Source organism: Limulus polyphemus, unplaced genomic scaffold, assembly GCF_000517525.1.
Source record: "Limulus polyphemus unplaced genomic scaffold, Limulus_polyphemus-2.1.2 Scaffold5984, whole genome shotgun sequence".
Classification (NCBI taxonomy): domain Eukaryota; kingdom Metazoa; phylum Arthropoda; class Merostomata; order Xiphosura; family Limulidae; genus Limulus; species Limulus polyphemus.
Window position 1 is genome coordinate 10,877 of NW_013671594.1, and position 20,023 is coordinate 30,899.

The 20,023-nt window shown below is 33.9% G+C and overlaps 1 protein-coding gene across 1 annotated transcript in view; it reads left to right on the top strand.

The window, feature by feature from the left end:
- The window catches only part of LOC106473220 (rab GTPase-activating protein 1-like), a 51,439-nt gene that overhangs the window by 7,980 nt on the left and 23,436 nt on the right, over positions 1 to 20,023 (top strand). The window contains exons 4-6 of the mRNA XM_022401698.1: positions 6,938 to 7,133; positions 9,093 to 9,288; positions 15,316 to 15,499. Coding sequence (XP_022257406.1) covers positions 6,938 to 7,133; positions 9,093 to 9,288; positions 15,316 to 15,499 — 576 coding nt within the window. The remainder of the gene's footprint in view (positions 1 to 6,937; positions 7,134 to 9,092; positions 9,289 to 15,315; positions 15,500 to 20,023) is intronic.

A 20,023-nucleotide genomic window follows, 5' to 3' on the forward strand; every position in this document is an offset into this window, starting at 1 on the left:
AAGGCAATAAAAATTATGGTTTGTCTGAGCAATGATGATTTTATAGTGAGTAATTTACGTTGAATTTCATACTTTTTCAAAGGGTGGTGGATAAAATATGGATGATGACATGCTAAGACAAAATGTGTCACATGGGTCACACTAGTGGAAATTCAGGATTTTTTTTAAATATTACCTTGTAGAATTAAGAATTAAAAAAGTAGTTTAATAAAATTTTGAATGTAAGACACTAAAAACCTTGTGTCATGTGCAGTGAAGGATATCCAGGAGGATAGGGTTAATATTACCTGTTTTCTGTACCATTCCTCTTATATCATGCTGTATCCCAACTGGTCCTTCCTCCTTCAGACCTAAGCCACTCAGGATGGCTGTTTGGCTTTCTTGTCCATTTCTATATCTTCCATCTCCCACCAGTATTTCCATTCTGATCCTGATTGGCTTCTTTGTCTGGTTTGTGTCTTATGGTGTTATGTGATACATCCTGCCTCTCTTCAAGGTTCAAGTTCCCAATTTTTATTCCCTGGAACCCTTCTGTTTCTCGTAACCTATACCTGTCACTTTAACTGGTTGGGTTCGTCAATTTGTTGGGCTAGTGTATTTGGACTTATCCATGGAAGTTCACCATCTCAACAACATTTCTTCTCATCATCTTCCTCGTATCACCATATCTTTTGCTTCTTGCCTTTTCTGTCTGTTGGAGAAGATTGTCAAGGCAGGAATGTTTACTACTCCTAATACCTTCATCACTTATTATCTGCAGGATCTGGTGAATATCATCTCCCTCCCTCCTGTTTCCCTTTGACTGGGGTAAGTCTCATCACTTTCTTTTATTTCTGTTTTTATCTTTAACAAACCTAGTTTTAACCACTAATAGTGGGATCCAACTCTGTGGTGGGTGTTACCTGGTCAGGTATGTCTTGCCTCAGTTTTTTAGATATCAATATCTTTCACTCATTGATGGACCATTACTCATGGACTTCCTGAGTAAAGCAGAAGGAGATTTCTGCCCGTCTCTGCCGATCCTTTTATTGAATAAATCGGGGTTGGTCTGCTTTTCAAAATAGGGAATCGGACACCCATTGCACTTTCTTCGGTGGACTCCCCACCATATTTACTCCCCCCTTTTTTCTTCAGTGGACTCCCCACCACATTTACACCCCCTTTTTTTTTTCTTCCAGTGGAGCACAGGGAGTCCTTACCACTTCCCAGCTTCCAGTTTCTTTGGTGGTGGACCATGGTAGCTTCCTTTAAAGTGAGTTTAGAATTTACTTTACCATACCTCCTTATGGTTATACACTCAGTGAGAAGAGGGCAAAGCTGGTCTCTCTTCTTCTATTTCCCCTGGATGTTTTTCCCAGGTGGACAGATGTCAGTTGGAGCACATCCAGCTTATGCGAGATTCTCCTTGTATTACCAGGTTTGGGATGACATTGCTCTGTTTCTACTGTTGTGTGCAGTATAGGCCACTCTTCTTGTTAATTCCAGTTTCAGGAGGTTATTTCTCTGCTCCTACAGTTGAGTTTGGGAGACTTCATCTTCCTAATATTACCGGTAAAAGGACGTACACACACTGTTCCTATGGTTGAGAGAATGTTCCATGTTTTCCTCATAATTCCAGATGCAGGATGTCTTTTCCCTGCATTTATGGTTGAGTGAATTATGATTTTCCTCATAATACTGGTTACAGATATTACCCTGTTCTTATGGTTGATTTAAGGCAGTGCCACTATCTTGTAATGCTGTGTTTGGTTTGTTGTACTTCTTGCTCCTACGTTTGTTTTGGGAGTTTGTCTACTTTCAGCCAAAAGCTTGCTGCTTCTTCATAATTCTGGTTGCTTGACATATGACACTCTGTTTACTTACAGTTGGAGTTGATGGTTACATATAACATAGTCTATATGCCCTAGCCACTATGTTGATGTTACAATATTTCCTTTCATCCTTAATCTTCTAATGCTGAGGATGAGTTATGGAACCTGGTCTGACTAGTTGAGGTTGTGAATGTACATAGCTAATTCTGTTCATATTTTACTATGGATTTCACCTCTCAGAACAAATTACACTTATGCACATCCTATTTTTCTGCCTGTATCAGGTAACTTCCTACTTCCAGGATGAAGAGTATACCTGTTCCAGAAGTTGTGTTGTACCCCACAAGTATGCTTCATTTTCATCTCGGAGCACATCTGTTCATTCTTGGTGGTCGCTTTCTGCTTGATTTAAATTTTATGCCCTGACACTGGCCCATCCACCTTGCATGACCAAATTGGAAGTTAACATTTTTCTTACACTGAAAATGTATTTCTAATAGGTACTTACCTCAATTCACACATCCTTCCTCCCCATTCAGTGTTCTTTTGGAAGATTGAGCAGGAATAGCAGAGGGAGCTAGCTGTGCTAATATAGGTGGCACAAGATATTAACATGTTTAGAAATGGTGCAGATTGATGGAATATAGCCACTCTCCATGGACGCTGTCCGTAACCTGATTCGGGGTGAGATGGAGTCCTTCATGCGGCCTGCGAGTATCTCTCCTCAGATGAGTCCTCAGGAGAGGAAGCTCTAGTGAAAGAAGGAGCAGGAAACAGGGAGTCTAAATTCTCCCCAGAATATCCCATTTCAGAATGAAAATTCAAATCAGCACCTCCCTTAGCCATCTTCTGCCTAATTGGGACTTTAGGTTGTTTTACATGCTTTATCACATCATCCCTTCGAACCCATGGCCTCCTGTTCATTATATTACCTTGCCCTCACAGTTTACTGTTTAATGCTGTAAGCTTCTGGATGCCGTCATTCTGATTTATTTGCCATCCATGTTCAGCGGACTCTATCATTCTATCTATGTTTTGCTCTATCCCAACCGATCATTTGTTCCAAAAACTTTTGATGTCAGAGAAGGAAACAAATCTTTTTCTCCTATTCATTTACCTGGCATTTCTCATCTTTACAGTAGATCAGACCTGGATCGTTTATTATGTCCCGTCAGGGCACTTGGATGTTATGTGGCTCGTATGGAACCATTTTGAGGCCCTAGGAACAGACTTTTTATTCAGTGTCCAGGGATTTATCACCTGTTACTTTAACTAGATGGCTTCAGAAATTAATCCATTGCCTGTTCGGGCTTATCCGTTAACGATTGTAAAATGCTCCACATCACCTCTCACCAGACTTGACACCTATCGATGACTTTGGCTGCTCGGTTGAGATGTTCTCTAGAAGATATTTCGCAGGCCAGTATGTGGACTTCTCCCAACACATTCATATTTCATTACCTTCATGATCTGGCAGTTTCCTCTTTGATGGGATTTTGTCTTTCCCCTGTGGCTGTGTTGACTACCTCTACTAGATTGTAGCAGGGTGGTGTGTAATGTGTTATCTGACTTACAGTTATTGTTTTTTCTCTTCTAGGGTCCCTATTGATTTCTTTTGGATCCCACTCAGTGGTGAGTGTTCCCAGTCAGGTATGCTTGTATTTAAATTCCGCACTAGCAACCTTTATATCGGTTCCTGGTTGCAATGGGCTCTGTCGAGATGAGGTATTCCATGAGACCATCTGGACATCATTCTGTATGGTAATATTTTATTACATTATTTGTAATAAATTACATACTCTTGGACTATCTAGAATAAAGCTTAAGGGAATTTTGCCAGTCTCTGCTGATCGTAGAGCTGAATCAATCAAGATTAGTTTGCTTTTAAAAATTAGGGAACATGGTTCACCTGTTGCACTGTCTCCTGAAACCTGTTCCTCAGGACTCCATAATGCTTATGTTCCCCTCTTAATTCTTCTAGTCTAGCCCAGGAGTCCTTACCACACCCAGTTCCCGTCCCTGAGGTCGTTGACAGAGGATTTTCCTTCGGAATGTTGAGTTTCCTCTATTCTCGGAGAAGAGGGCAAAGTTGAGGACCCTCCTATCTGGATCCCTGGAAGTTTTTTCTCAGATGTCTGTAGGAGCAGGACCAACCTACACGAGAGACTACTCATAAAACCAGTACAGATTTGACGCTTAGCTATCTGGTGGGGGGGTGTGTGTGTGTGTGTTCTTGGACCCTCCTATGAACACTGTCAGGTCTTATGTTGTTCATGCAGGGGGTCCACTACCTCCTTGTAAATCCAAATGCAATACGGTGCCATCTTTGGTCCTTGGTGGGACAGTGTTCCACATCCTCTCCATAATTCTATGGGTAAGCAGAATTCTCCTTGCCCACTTGGTGCGGGAGTAAAGACAACTGTTAGTAAATACAGACTGGTGGAGTATGGCATATGATCCTGTCAATCCAGACCTGGAATGTTGCCTTTTGGACTTCTTCAGGTTGATCGGAAGGATTGTCCACGTTGATGTTGCTTTCTTTGTTTCATAAATGTGATGGTTTGAAACACATTATTTTGTGGTTACTGGTAGGGATCCTAACACAAAGATATATATATATGTATCTGTGGTCCAACTGCCTCTGGCCACCAATGTTGGATATGGGTACCATGACCCCTTAAATCCAACTCGAGTTATGGAACCTTGGTTGTTTGGTTGGAGCTGGACCATTATACTTGTATTATATTCCACCCTTTTCAATTTTCTGTAGTTCTGGGTGAAGAGCATACCTGTTCTGGATGTAGTGCAGTGTTCCCCACTTTGAAACCACTTCTCCTGGTACATATTTGTTCTCTGCAGATGCTTTCTGGATGATCTCTGTCCTCACCAGCCCTCCACCTTCTCAATGTGGGATTCTAGTTATTAGTGTCAGTGGAGTATGTATGTTTTGGAACTTATCATTTTCCTATACTGAAAATGTATTTCCAAGCATACTTGCCTCCGCTTACTCTGTTCTTCCCTTCCTCCCCACTAAGAATCAGTGTTAGTAACCAGAATGAGGTAAGTTGTGAAAAAGTGATATATATATATATACAGTACCTGCATAGAGGGTGTGTGAGGGCCGGCGTAAAGTTTTGCAAGTTAGATATTGCCGAGGGCAGTCGAGTGGGGTATATAAAGACTGGAGCAAGTGAACACAACATTAGATGGCAAAGATGAAGATCGAGAAATAGCTATTAGTGTATTAGGTAAGTATGTTTGGAAATACATTTTCAGTTCAGGAAAATGATAACAAATTGGTCAATAAGATGCGTTAAACTATAATAGAGTCAATCAGTATGGATCTTACATGAATGCTCACCATTAAAGAGTAGGTGTAACATACACCTTATTTCATCGTGAAATGTAACCCCTACATGAGGGTAACTAATATCATACATATATAAACACGATTTTCCAGTTCAGTTGTTTTTGTGCAAAGTGATAACATTTGGCAGCAATGGATGGAAAGTTGTATTTTTCGTGTGGCTTGATTTCGGTGATCAAATATACAATGAAAGATGTCATCAGTGAGTACTAGGAAAAATAATTTTTGTTATGAGGAGAGCAATTTGCTCTGGTTGGTAATTTAGGGAGAGCAATTTATACCTCTCTTTGTATTTATTAAAATGAAGGACTGTTAGTGAATCAAAATAACATTCTTTTACCATTTAAATAGAAAGTCAGCTACTGATAAAAAAATTAAATGTTAATGTGGGGTATAATATTAATTTGAGATTATACTAAGTAGTGTTTTACTGATGTGCAAGTTTTTTTTTATTTGGCTAAAACCCTGGTTTAGGAATAAAAATATGTTTTTTTTAGTGCTTTGTGAAGACAAGATAAGCTTAAAGACAATTAAAATAACATTCACTTTCAAAGTTTTTTTTAGAGCTTCAAAGGAATAAAGGCTCAAAGGTACTAATTCAATGGATTATTTTATTACTCTGAATTTCTGTTAGTCATTCACTATTTGAATTAAAAACCATGACTGAGCTAATGTGTTTTGTATGGATAAGTGAAAGATCAAAATGTCTAGAAGATTATTTATTGAATTTAAATAAGCTTGAGATAAGTTTAAGTTCTTGGTGCCAGTATATGTTTGTGTTGTCTATACCTGTGCCTTTAGCAGTGAATGACAGAGTTAAAAAAAAGGTGAGCAGTTACCTTGAGAATGTACATCATGAACTAATGGTTATGGTTACTGCCCTTCTTTATACTAGTTGTTTATTGTAAATAGACATCAGACTTTTTAAAGTTATTATCTCAAGATTATATTTAAGACTTACTTTACAACTAAGTGTGTTAGTTTTTGCTTTTGAAAATGAAATATATTTGTTACCATTTAAGTGAATGTTTGGTACATGTATGATTTATGAAAGCTATCAAATGTGTGAAGTCTTCAAACTTTTAAAAATATTCACAGCTGATATATACTATCATAAATATAAAAGCCAAGTGTCGGTCTGTCACACTCGATTTCTCCAAATTTCATGAGTTACAAAAGTCCATTTCCACTTTTTCTCTTATAATATTTCCTGTTTTGATGGCCCATTCCTATTTTACTTGAATTCAATCACTAACATAGGCATAAATAGTTCCTAAATTTTGGCATTTTTTCAGCTATACAAAAGCCTGTCAAGAAGGGAGTTTTTATACCAAGGATTTATTTAGTGCTGAGTAAAATTAATTTGCCATTTGTTTTGAAGAGAAGTTTTTGAACAATGATCAAGTACTTACAAAAAATGTAGTTTTAAGAGAACTGTTGCAATAATGTGATAAGAAAATAACTGTGATGAATGAGTGCTAAGACAATGATTTATGCTAGGATGACACACTCTTTAGGTGAAGGAGATATTGCTCGTGATAGGCTTTGGTTTCCTGAAGCTAGAAGGCTTTTTATTATTCTTATGTTTATTTACAGGTGGCAAAGTTGCAAATGCATATTGGAGGATTCAAATTTGGTAGGCTTATGTTTCCTGTTATTTTTGATGGGCTTTTATACTATTGTGATCATAATGAAGAATAAAACTTCAAAGGATTTCAATATTTCTTACAGTTAACTGTATGTTTGTTATGTTTTTCAGTGGAATGACCCATTACAGAGTTCAGCTGTTGAAAATTATGACAGACAACTTACTAAACCACTAGTGAGTGGAATGGGTCAGAAAAATGGTACCACCAGCAGCAAGTCTCAAATAAGTGATGAAATAGACAAATTACCTATGGAACTGGAGATAACTACTGTCAAAGACACTTCTATTTCAACAGTCCACACTGGTGGTTAGTCAGTAATATAAATCATTTATGTGAACAAATACATTTTGTAACTGTACTTGGGTTGTAGAGAGAGTTAAATATTATTGATATAATTATGATCAAAGGGATTTCTGAGATCTATAGGGAGGAAAACTACATGTATAATAAATTATTAAATGAGCATATGATAACCTAAATATAACTAAGAATCTGCATGCTAAATTTGTCAGAATTACTGTAGTGTTGTTTTTGCTAGATATTTTAGTTTATATGAAGTAGTTTTGTTTTTAATAGACCCCAAATAAGAACATATCATGATATCATGTTGATGAAATAGGGAATGGTATACTCTTAAGTTGTATTTATCGATGATGTCAGTAATAGGATATATTTGTACGTGCCTAAATATAAAAACCTTAGCTTTTCATTAAAGTACATGTTAACTTGGGTTGAAAGATGAAATTTGTTAGTGTCCTTTCAGAGTAATAATATTTCATTCGTAGATTATATATTTTAATAGGCTATTTGTCGATGTATTGATTTTGGCCTAGTAGAATGTTACAGTCAGGAGTATGTTTTTTTCTGTATCTTATTCAAGATAATCAGAAATGAGTTAAAGTAATATTAAAGATTTCACATTCAAGATGTATTAATATATGTTTTACTGTAGATTCAATTTAACTTTTAGTGTTTGTTTTCAACCTTATTTAAAGTTTCAGTTCAAATGTGATAACACATACAAAGAATTGTATATGCAGGTAACTATTGGTTCAATGCACTGGTGACAAAGCTACATTCATACCTATTAGTTTCTCTTTTCACCTAAAGAAGTACCTTGGGTACTTTCTTTCTGTACTTTTCAGAGAGCCTTTTACAACTGGAATGAATGTAGATGAAGTTTTATTCAAACTTGTTCAAATGTGTTCCTTGTTTTCTACTTTTTTGTTTCCTATGTGATTAAGCTTGACTTTTATGCCATTGTTGTGCTTTCTATATATCTGTTTATATGAGTGTGTGTGAGTAGTTTGTATATTTTATATGTTTTTGTTATTTTTTTCACTGATTTCATGTTCTATGTATACAAACTTATGATCTTATTTCTTAACATACGAGTCTCACCTATGTCTAGGTATGTGATTAATGGCTTGAGATCTAGTTGAACTTGCAAAATTAGCAAGAGTCTGATTAATTCCACTTGATCTCTTAAGCAATATATTCAACAAGGTATTTAAAACAGGTCTGCGTGAAGGTCCAGTGAACTTCCACCTTCTTAAAAGTTCACAAATGACGATTCAGCAAAACCTAGACTCATAATTGCCAAATAACATAAAGTTTGTACACCAGAAAAGTGGGGGTAAGTGTTTTTTTTTACTTATGAGTCAAACTTTCAAATAATGACTTCTATGAAGAAGAAACATCTTGTTTTAGATAGAGAGGAAAAAACAGGCTGAAGGAGCTATGTCTTAAGTAATCAGGGAAACATGATTACAGTAGACTATACATGGGCAGGTATGTGACTGTATTTCAAATTCTGAATTGAGAACTTGTACATCATAGATGTGACTCAGGATTCTTCTGGCCATGTATGGTATTGTAATTCATCATGCTGTGGCTTCAGGAAAATGGTTGATGGGTCCAAGTATTTGTGCAATGTGACAATGACTCAATGCTTACAAAAACTGTTACAAAACAGTGCCTATGGTTGAAGGAATCATACAGAAATTTGTCATATACAAAATGGCTCCCTTTGGAGTCATGTTTGAAATCACCTTTCTTTTGCTACATGTTTGGTCTATACAGCTGGATTTAGAAGGCAAATATCATCATTTTGTTAGATAAGAATCAGTACTTTTAATGGCTAAACATGGATTAAATTAAGAGATATAGGTTTTATCTGTTTTGCAAGAAATTGGAGGTAAAAAAGGATATTGTTCTTATATATAAAAACTGGAATGCTGTAAATCAATGCCATATTATTTACAGATCATTTATCTAGGTCAGCATCTGATAAAGGACAAAATTTGTTCAAGAAGGTTGCTTACTTAGGATGTGCTACTATTGATGCTCCTCGTAGTGAAGTTGAAATTCAAAGAAATATAGCCATTTTGAATGAGCAGTCATCTAACCAGGCAGTGGAGATCAACTTATCAGTTCCTGTTCACTCTGAAGGCACTGTTATGTAAGATTTGCTCTCTGTGCATTTTTATATTATTTGTATTTTTTATTTCTTTTAATGAAAACCTTAATGTGTGACATCAATCACAAGATGTCTCACTAGTTAAAAGCTATAAAATAAATATATAGAGTATGCAAAAACAATTTGTTTTGGCTGAAATTACCAAGAAAAGTATGGAATGCATCACAAACCTGCAAACTGATTATTTTGTTGTTTAATTAGCAGAATTTCTTTTCCCAAAGCTTGCATATCATCCTTGCTATAAATAAATTTGAACTGGCAGGCTTGGACTGAAGTTTCACCTCCTACTGTGATAAAACAACACAGTTTTAAACAAGTAGTTGGAGTAATTATGTACGTTAGATAACTTTTTAGAAAATCTATTTTTGTGTGTATGAAAACAAGTACTGCAGTATAACAATTTACTTTTAAAGAACAAAACAATGCAAAAAAAGAACCCATATTAAGTTACTTGCGATTTCATAGTTACAGGAGCAACGTAGTGAAATATATATTGGTAAAAAATGTAGAATCATCCCTATTTCTTTTTTTTTTATAGCCCATATTTGAATTTCATTGTTCAACTACAAATGTAATTAATGCTAAATGTGGTAGCAAAATGAAATATATTTCTTTTAATTTAAGATTTCTTAAACATTTCCTAGCAAACATATTAGGATACATGAAAATGAAGTAATACAAGAAGGATGAAGTAGAAGGTTATCCAAAGTTTGAGCAATAATTTTTGTTACATTTTATTATGCTACTTTCTTTTTTAGTTTATTTAGATAATTGTTAATTTGTCTGTCATGAGACTAATGTTAGTTAACTTGTAATTGTGTGGGATATACACTAGGTGCAGTTATAATCTTTATTTAACCCTTTCCATACAAGTCAGGGGTCAAAGGCCATGTCGTCGTGTTTGTTGACTCACATTCAAAATTTTATTGAACTACTATTTTATGAACTTATGTTGATAAGTTTGGTATCAACTTGTAGATTATAATTCAAATTTTAGTATTATACATTATTTAATTTCTTAATTTAAAAGTAAATATTAAAAAAAAACACACCTAAACATAAATTTTTGTGTGTCACATGGTATGTTGAATGCATGTTGTATGTTAATTTAAAAGTAAATATTAAAAAACACACCTAAACATAAATTTTTGTGTATCACGTGGTATGTTGCATGCAGCACTGGTTCATATTAGATCTTTTTGATGTCCAAATACAAAGTCTGTAGTATCTTACAAATTAGGAACTCAAATATTGACAAACTAGAATATAAAATAAGAACCTCCTATCTTTTCTATTTGCTGAGATACCACTCATGTACTGAAACAAACACAGTGGCCCTGGAAACAGTTTTGGAAACACTTCCTCATATACAGTTACTTCTGTCTATGACATGTGAATAATGATTCAAAATTTCAGAATGTCCCACTAGTGGCTTTCTCAGCCATTTTCAAATACTATGATGTCAACTTGTTCTTTTGATACAAGACATCAAGTTGGTTTTGTTGAGTCTTTAGTCTGCTCGAAAGTTCATATTTTGTTTACATGACTTAATGTAAAAATAGGGATCTTTTTATGTTAGTTAAGATTAGGTGAAATAAATAATAATAATATTATAATATAAATGTGTCACAAGGCACACATGCGAGCAACTCGTAATAGCTTGTGGGTAATGTAATTTATTAGCATAACGTGAGCTGCATGATATATATTGATTATAAATAGATGTATACTGTTACAAACTTAGAGATACTTAGAATAAATGAATGTAATTTTATGTTACAATTTGAAGTTATTCTACAAAGAAAAAAAGGTTAATTTAGATTTATTTAGATTTTTTTTTTTGTGGTTATGAGGTTGGTCAAATTGACCAATGTTGTATAGAGCTCGGGTAGAGAAAATAACAGATAAAATATAAAGTTTTAGTGAAAACACATTTCCATTGTTTGTGGAGGTTTTAGAGAATACACAAATCAAATTTGATATTTTTGTGCAAAGTGATTTTCATGTTTAATCTCAACATGAAAATCACTTTGTACACAGACTATTCAAAACAAATACTCGATATATTCATGGACAAATCTTTAGTAAAAATACCTCTTTAAAAAACTAGATTTTTTGTGTACAAAATACTTGTGATGTGTACTAAAAGTCTGCCAAATTTTATGAAGATACACACACACACACACTGTAATAAAAGTTATAGTATTAATGCTATATACGAGTAAAAATGGTCCCGTATTGAGAGAGAGTTAAGAGAAGGAAGAAAATCAAACATGTCAAACATTTACCATGTTGTTTTCCAACATTTATTAATCTTATTGCTACAGGTAGGTCAAAGTGTGCATGTCACAACCTTTTAGAGTTATATTCGAAATATAATTAAATTACTTAATTATCAATATATATGAATAAATTGGGCATCCAACTTAGTTAATAAATCAAATTCTGATATTATATAAGCTTTACATTCTTAATTTTATAAATAAATATTAAAAAAAATCTTCAATCTCTCCTAGATGAGAATTGTGGCATTTGTTCTCTAGGTTTTCTCCCTTCTATATTTTATTTACCTCCCATAAATTTAATGTAAATTACTCATTTAATATAGGTATTACTCATTGTTTAAGACTCGTAATGTAAGTAAGTTAACATGTAGAATTATACATGGACTTTTCTCTGCGTTAAAATATTTTTATTTGCAAGCTTTTGGCCCTCTTACCAGAGCCTTCATCGGGCAACATACATTATTGCCTGAAGAAGGCTCACAATTAAAGAATTTAAGTAGAGAAAAGTCCATGTGTAATTCTACGTAGATATTACTAAGACAAGGTCTAAATATTATAGCTTTCAATCTTATTTGTTTATTATTATACACTAGAAAATCAGACTCGCCACATCCTCTTGTTCACAAGTTTCCTGTTGTTTTACATTGTTATATACAACCAATTGAAAGGCAAAGTTTTAATCTATCAAATGATGTATTCTATTACATTGTTTTCATTACAAAGCATTATTTATTTCATCCTCAGTTTGAAAGTTTCTCTTGCAGTGTCGAAGGTTGGTAAGACCAACTGAGTTCATATATAGTTAAGGTATAGAAAATATCATAAAATATAAAGTTTTGCATAAAAAAATGTTTCATATTTATTTAGGAGGTTTTAGAGTTTATGCAAATGAAATTTGAAAATTTTTCAGAAGAAGAAAAGTATTTTTAAACATAATATAAAACTATTTTCACTCAAAGCAGTCAGCACTCTGACTCCATATTTTCATGGACAAATCTTTTATACAAATACTTATTTAAAAAAAAAATTGATATTTTTGTGCAGAAAATTCTTCTAATGTTTATTGATAGTTTGCCAGATTTTGTGATGGTGGTTACAAGAGTGGTCATATTGACTGACTCTGTATGCAAAGAGTTAATGAAATCATTTTATTTTTATTTATTGAGGCTTCATTCTTGATGTAATAATGTAAGGTGCTCAGATAAATTAAGCACGTTTAAAAGCAAATACTTACAAAATTAATCTTGCTTCTTATGCAGGTATATAGAATGTAAGATTAGAAATGATAGTTAAAGGGTATGATAATAATAAAGATTATGTAATGGATAACATTGGAATATTTGCATTGCTGTTATCATTGCATAATTTCTATAAATACATTGGTATTTGTGCACATCAACAGCACAGAATTGACATACAAGTCTTTAAAATTGAAAACATTTCAAATAAAAGAATTGTCAAAATTTTTATTGAACTTGTGACAAAGCAAGGATTTGAAAAGACTGAGTTTTGACCCTGACCTCTGACTGAGAAGATAAATTGATTATGACCTTTAAATATCAGAATTTGTTTTACTTTGGTTGAAATATACTTTTGTAGTATACAAATGATTATTCACAAAGACATAAAAGTATAATATCTTAATTTGATTTGAAAAATATGAAAAATTACCTCATATTTAAAAATGAAATATTTAATGGGATGATACCACATACTTCTCTCACATATGGCAGGATATTGACATAGAGTTAGTAACTAATTGTTCTAAAGGTTTATGTTTGTGGTATTATGTTATCAAACGTTTTATTTATGGGTATTTTCAAATTGGCTTCTCAAAATAGCTAGCTAAAGTGATTGACTTGATAAGAGGAGTCATTGTAACAAAATGTTTGCCTACCAATCTTTCATTTTTTGTCAAAAAAAGCAGTAATAATAATAAAATAGATTGTCTGATTTTTTTATCTGAAGAAACCAGCATTTTTATAAATTATGAATAACTGTTTTCAAAATGTAATAGGATAATTCATTTTTTTCACTCATCAAGCAGGTTTTTACAATAGACTTTTCCCAGTAATGAAACCTTGTGTACAAAAGACAGTAAAATAATTGGCACCAATTACAATATTTATTAATATTGTGCATATTCCTGATGACTGTGCTTTTTATGTTGCTTGATATTTATGTACATTGTTTTTACAATTATTTGTAAGAAATAAAGTAGAAGTTATTTTTATTTTATGTTCTTTTAATAGTTATCCTCTCATTACTGCCAGAACTACAAGACACAGTGTTAATTGTTATAATTCTGTATAATCTACACTCTACTGTAAGAAACAAAAAGTAATACCTTTAATACTAATATTGTCACTGCTGGATTAGCCTGTTAGAATAAGTAGCAAATGCTATGAGCCCTGTGCTTATGGGGATCTCCACATGCATAAGAACATATGTTTAGCATATTTCAATATGATTGTAAAAAATTTAAAAATGCCACAGAAATCCATTTGTATTATATCTGCTAGGGCTTTGAAGCACTCTAGTCCAGAGCACTCCTGGAGCAAAATAGAGCAGAGTGACTCTGGAGCACTCCTGGAGTGAAAGAAGCAGAGTGGCTTCAGTGCAAATACTTTTTTTTTGAATCGCTGTGGAGCAAATGTTATCCACTCGTGGTGTAACAAAAAATTACAGATACAGTGTAAGTGAACAAACATGTTTTGGTTTAATCATTGTCACTATATATGAAAATTTAAATGCAGGGCTTGTCTTGCATATGGTATTCCAAGGTGAATATAATGGATTAATCTGGCAGAAAGTGTTCTTTATATAGCTATTTGAAAAACAGATACAAAACAAAGTACAAGATATGATGTACTTGAAGAATTGTATTAAACCTACAGTGTTATTATTGGTTTGACAAAAATTTGTTTAAATTTATCATAATGACCTTTAAATAATGGCATATAATATAACTGTTTGGCGTGTAAAACTACTTTATGATAAGTTAAGATAAATTAGACTTTTATTTTTGCTTAATAAAATTGTTATTATGTATTAAAATCTTTAAAATATTTTATCAAATATAGAATTAATGGCAAATAAGATAATGAAAATTTTAATGATGAGCACTGAAATAGGTATCTTATAATATTCTCAATGGTATTAATATAATATGTAGTTTAAAATTTTCATTCATTTTTTTTTATAAGGTAATATAATATTATTATGACAGTTGTTTAATTTTTTAGATATATATCAGCCATTTTTGCTTAAAATAATTTTAATGAAAATTGAATAAAACTGTACTAGTCATAATAAAGTTTTAAGAATTAAAATGAAGGTAAAGAACATAATTTCTGGCAGATAGGGGCCTCATCTTCTAAAAATACTATGGGCCCCACAAATGCTTAATCTGGCACTTAATATTGTATTACAAACAGAAAGAATAAGCAATCCATAACATATTATATAAGTATTACATGATCTTTCAGCACGTAAAACTTTTGTCATTTAAGTTCTTACTGTACTAATAAAATGTTGTTGCATTATGTTGTGAGGTTTTCAGTTGGCAGTACTATGAGTGATCTTATTTTATTGGAGGAGAGTGTATTAGAAAAATACTTTATATATATTTATTTTTAACAATATTTTAAAAAATATCTACCACTAGATGTTAGAAGATAAGTAGTTTTATTTTGTTTGTAATCATATTCTTTGTTTTTTTTAGACTTTTTGAGCCTGACACCAATGGTGAAATTTCCAACTTTGGTATACATCAAATTCTTTTCTGTGCCCAAGGTTATAAGGACACTACTGAATCTAATTGTTTTGCTTTCACATGTCATCATGGAGACGAGTCCAAAACTGCAGTTTTCCAGTGTCACATCTTTAAATGTGACAGTTCTGAAACTGTAAGTTTAAATAGACTGTTGTTGTTTACAATAATAATCAGTGTTAAAGTGTGTTAAAGATGAAAAATATTTATATCACAAGCCTTAAATTTGTAAAAAAATATGTTTAGTAGCAACAGAGAGCTGTTCAAAATTTATATAAAATGATATTGTAATATATTACACAACCTCACTTAAATTTTTTAATTTATCTTCCAGTAAAGGCTTAGAGTTAACAATACCATTCAGAATTAATAATTACTCTAATAATTACAGTTTTATGAGGCAAAATGTACTTTACTTCGACTTGTATCATTTATCCTTAATTTACATAGAATTTTTAATATAGTTCATAAGTGGCAAATAGTTTTTCAAAATGGTCTTGCCTCCCATCACCCAAAGCTATCTTGATCCTGGACTAGCCTCTAAGCATTGTTATAATTTTGTGCTAACAGTGCATCAGTCTTTTATATCCCATCAGTTTTGTGCCGTTTCAGAGAAGGTGCTGATTATGTGACTACCCTCCATCAATTATACTGTGCCATCTATACTAGTGCAGCTCGCTCCCTCTACTATTCTAGAACAATCCTCACTTTTTCGATTGGCATTCTAGTTTGTAGGTATGTGTTTTAACTCACTTTCCATGTGACTACAAACTTTTGATTCTGCTTGATCACAAATTTATATCTGTTTCAACTTCAAGTTTTGACTTCTTGTGTTTTGATTTCCATTGTTTCTACTCATTTGTTTTAGAAATATTTCTGTTTTCCAAATTTTATTTTGGTCATATGAGTTAGAGATTTATTATGGCAGATGATGAAATTCCCTTGATAGTTGAAAATGGTTCTGACACAGTTCCCTAGGTCTCAGGGTTGATGATGTCTACTGGGGAAGTACAGGCTTTAGTTCGCGGGGAGTTTGTGTATTACATTCGACCAACAATTTCGTCTTTTCACATTATGATTTTTTGTGAGGAAGGATATAATACTGAGTTGAAATTTCTTTCTACTGCACCTTTCACCTGTTACTGTTCCTTCACAGAATTTCTTGGATTAGGCATTGTTCTTTTTCCCAGGAGATCTGTGGTAAGTTTTTTTGTATGGATTCCTCACTCTCAGTAGGTATACTCTTGTGCAGCAAGTTTATGTGAGCTAGTTTGGATTGACCTAATTTCCTCACGCAATAATTGAGGTTTTTCATGTCTTCTCTGATTAGTGTTTGGGAAGTTAGATATTTATAATTCTTTTACCATCTAAGTTACTTTCAATTTGCATTTTGCATTTGATTATTATTTTGTTTTTGTTTAATTTTCGGTATATGTATGGGTTTTCAACAATAGTGACTGCTTGGGTAATTGTAACTTTGTGGGTGTATTAGTTTGTTGTTTATACTTCCTTTCACTGTTTGTTAGTTAGTTTGTAAAGTTCTTTTTCTTTTACTACTAGTCACATCTAATTGAGGATTAGATATGAGTAAAATTTCGTTAACCCTCTCCAGAGGGGTCATGGGTCAAAGGCCATGTCATCACGTTTGTTGACTCACATTAAAAATTTTATTGAACTACTATTTCATGAATTCATGTCAATAAATTTGGTATCAAACTGTAGATTGTAATTCAAATTTTAATATTATACATTATTTAGTTTCATAATTTAAAAGTAAGTATTAAAAAAAAATACAGTTAAACATCAATTTTTGTGTGTCATGTGATATGTTAAATGCAGCACTGGTTCAAATTAGATGTTTGTGATGTCAAAATACTAAGTCTATAGTTTTGTACGAATTAGGAACTCAAAATACCGATATTGACAAGCTAGAATATAAAATAAGAACCTTGTATCTTTTCTATTTGCTTAGATATCGCTCATGTACTGAATCAAACACATTGGCCCCACTCACCTCTTTCCATTTTTTGAAACGGTCTCTTATATACACTTACTTCAGTATATGACATGTGAATAACCAATCAAAAGCTCAGAATGTTCCCCTAGTGGCTTTCTCAGCCATTTTAAAGTGTTAGGATGCCATCTAGTTCTTTCGAATCAAGATTTCAAGGAGGTAGGTTGGGTCTTTAGTCTGCTTGAAATTTCATATTTTTTTCTAGACCCAAATACAGATTATTTACTAAGCATGATAAATTGTAGTGAAATTCTGTGGTATCGATATAGTAATTTATTATTTTTTGGTTATTTGAAAATTATATATAAAACATAAAAATTTATTTAGTTTCACATCCTCCACTTTTGGCAGTTTGTCAGGATCTTTATCATTTATTCCCTCTCCTGAGGGGTTGGGTGGTTATGGTTCATTTCAACTATTCTATGGTTGTCAGCTGTATCACTAAACAAGGGGGGAACCAAATCCAAATCTGTGTGTTTTCAGACTCTTGATCTTCTTCACTGGGCCCATGACCACTACATGGTGATCTTGGCATGCCACTTTCCTGGTGTTATGAATTTGGTGGGTTTCTTCTCAACCAAGAACATCACATATAGATGTGTTTGCCACTCACTGGAATGCCAAAATTTCTTCCTTTTGGTCTCTGGTTCTACACCCTTCAGTTCTGGGGCTAGTTATGTTCAGTCACGATGGAAGGGGTCTTTGTTTGTATGCTGCCCCTCCAATCAGCCTCCTCTCCAGTCGTTTTGATTATCCAGACCACTCCTTGTCATGTCTTGCTCATTGCTCCATATTGGACTACTTGGACATGGATCCCTCTGCTCTGGCCCTTACTGGAGCACCTTCTCCTTCCCTTACCTGATTGTTTGGTCAGGGTTTGTCTGTGGCAACTGTTTCTAGTTATAGGGCTACCCTGTTGAACAACTTCTGATTCTCCCATTTCTGGAAAGCTTTCTCCTCCCCTTTTCTTTCCCTCCTATTCCATTCCTTTTGTCTATGTCCTCCACATCCTTTTGCTTTGTCATATTGGAACTCAGTTTTGTCCTTCATGCCCTGTCCAGTTCTCCATTTGAACCCATTGCTACATATTCCTTGTATCATTTTTCCCTTAAGTCCTCTTCCTCCTCCTTACTTGTGGTTATTGTTGTTCCGATATTTATGCCATTGATATTTTCTTCATCCTTTCCCATTCCTCTTATGTTATCCTCTATACTGATTGGGCTTTCCTACTCTAGACATCTGTACCCCAGGTAGGTAGTTTGGCTTTCTCTCTTATTTCCTTATTTTCCATTTCCCACTTGTACTCTCGTTCGGATCTGGCTAGACTCCTTTGTCTTGTTCATTTTCTGAGATGTTATGTGGCTCTTACTGCTTCCTTTCATATTATTGTTCCAAGAATTCCTTCTGTGTTTCATGATCCGTCCCCTATTGCACTCACTGGTTGTATTCATCAACTCATATGACTGGGGTATTCTGACTTGTAAATGGAAAGTCCCTTTCTGATCATTGTTTCTTCACACCCAGTTTATCATCTAACTATGTCTTTAGCTGCTCGTCTTTGGAGGAGATCGTTCAGGCTGGGATGAGGACAACTCCCAATATATATGTCACACACACATTATCTGCATGTGTCTTCCTCAGGCAGGTATCGTCTTCCTCCTGTGGAAATTCTACACACGTCTGTTTGTCTTTGATTGAGGTAAGTCGACATATTACTTTTTCGATATATTTTTAGTTGATACATATTGCATTTCAGGATTCCACCTGGTGGCAGGTGTTGCCTGGTTGGGTATGCTTTATATTATATTAGCACTAGATATAAGTAATTCTATAATGCTCACCAGCAGCTTGTCCAGTGGTATGTGTGTCTAAATTTTTTTTTACTAAATGTTACAAGTTTCATTAATACAGGACTGCCACTCCAGGACCTCATGAGTAAAGCAGATGGGATTTCTGCCAATCCTTACTGACCTGTGATTACTACAACCAAGGTCTGTCTGCTTTTCAAAATAGGGAATTGTAGACACCCATTGCACTGTCTCTGGTGTGTTGTTCCTCTTATGCAAAGTGCTTCTACTGGATGTTTTTTGCCCAGATGGACTGCAATTGGCATAATCCAACATATCCCAAGGTGCTTCCCATGGATGTTCATGCCAGGAAGGACCACACTTGCCAAAATAATAAATATTATATATCCAAGATACTTCCTCTGGATGTTTTTTTGCCTGGGCAGATTGCACTTGTTGATCTCACAAGCTTATGCAAGGTGCTTCCATTGGATGTTTTCGCCCAGATGGACCGCACTTGGCATAATCTGATATAGCCCAAGGCACTTCCTCTGGATTTTTTTTGCCTTGACAGACTGCACTTGGTCTATTCATATACAAGTCATGGTCCTTCAGCCCCAGCCGCATTTAATTATTTTGTTTTTCTTTGGTACAATACTATGGCTCACTATCACTATGTTCAGTAATATAGCCTACCACATATGTGGACGAAGTATGACATGTATTCAAATTCAATGACGAGGAACCCACTTTGAGACTAATAATGGCTGGAGACGGCTTGAATGGGTAATGAGGAAAAACTTTAATACAACAGCAAATGTACAACGTTTTAAAAACTTGTCAAAACGTTGTAAATTTG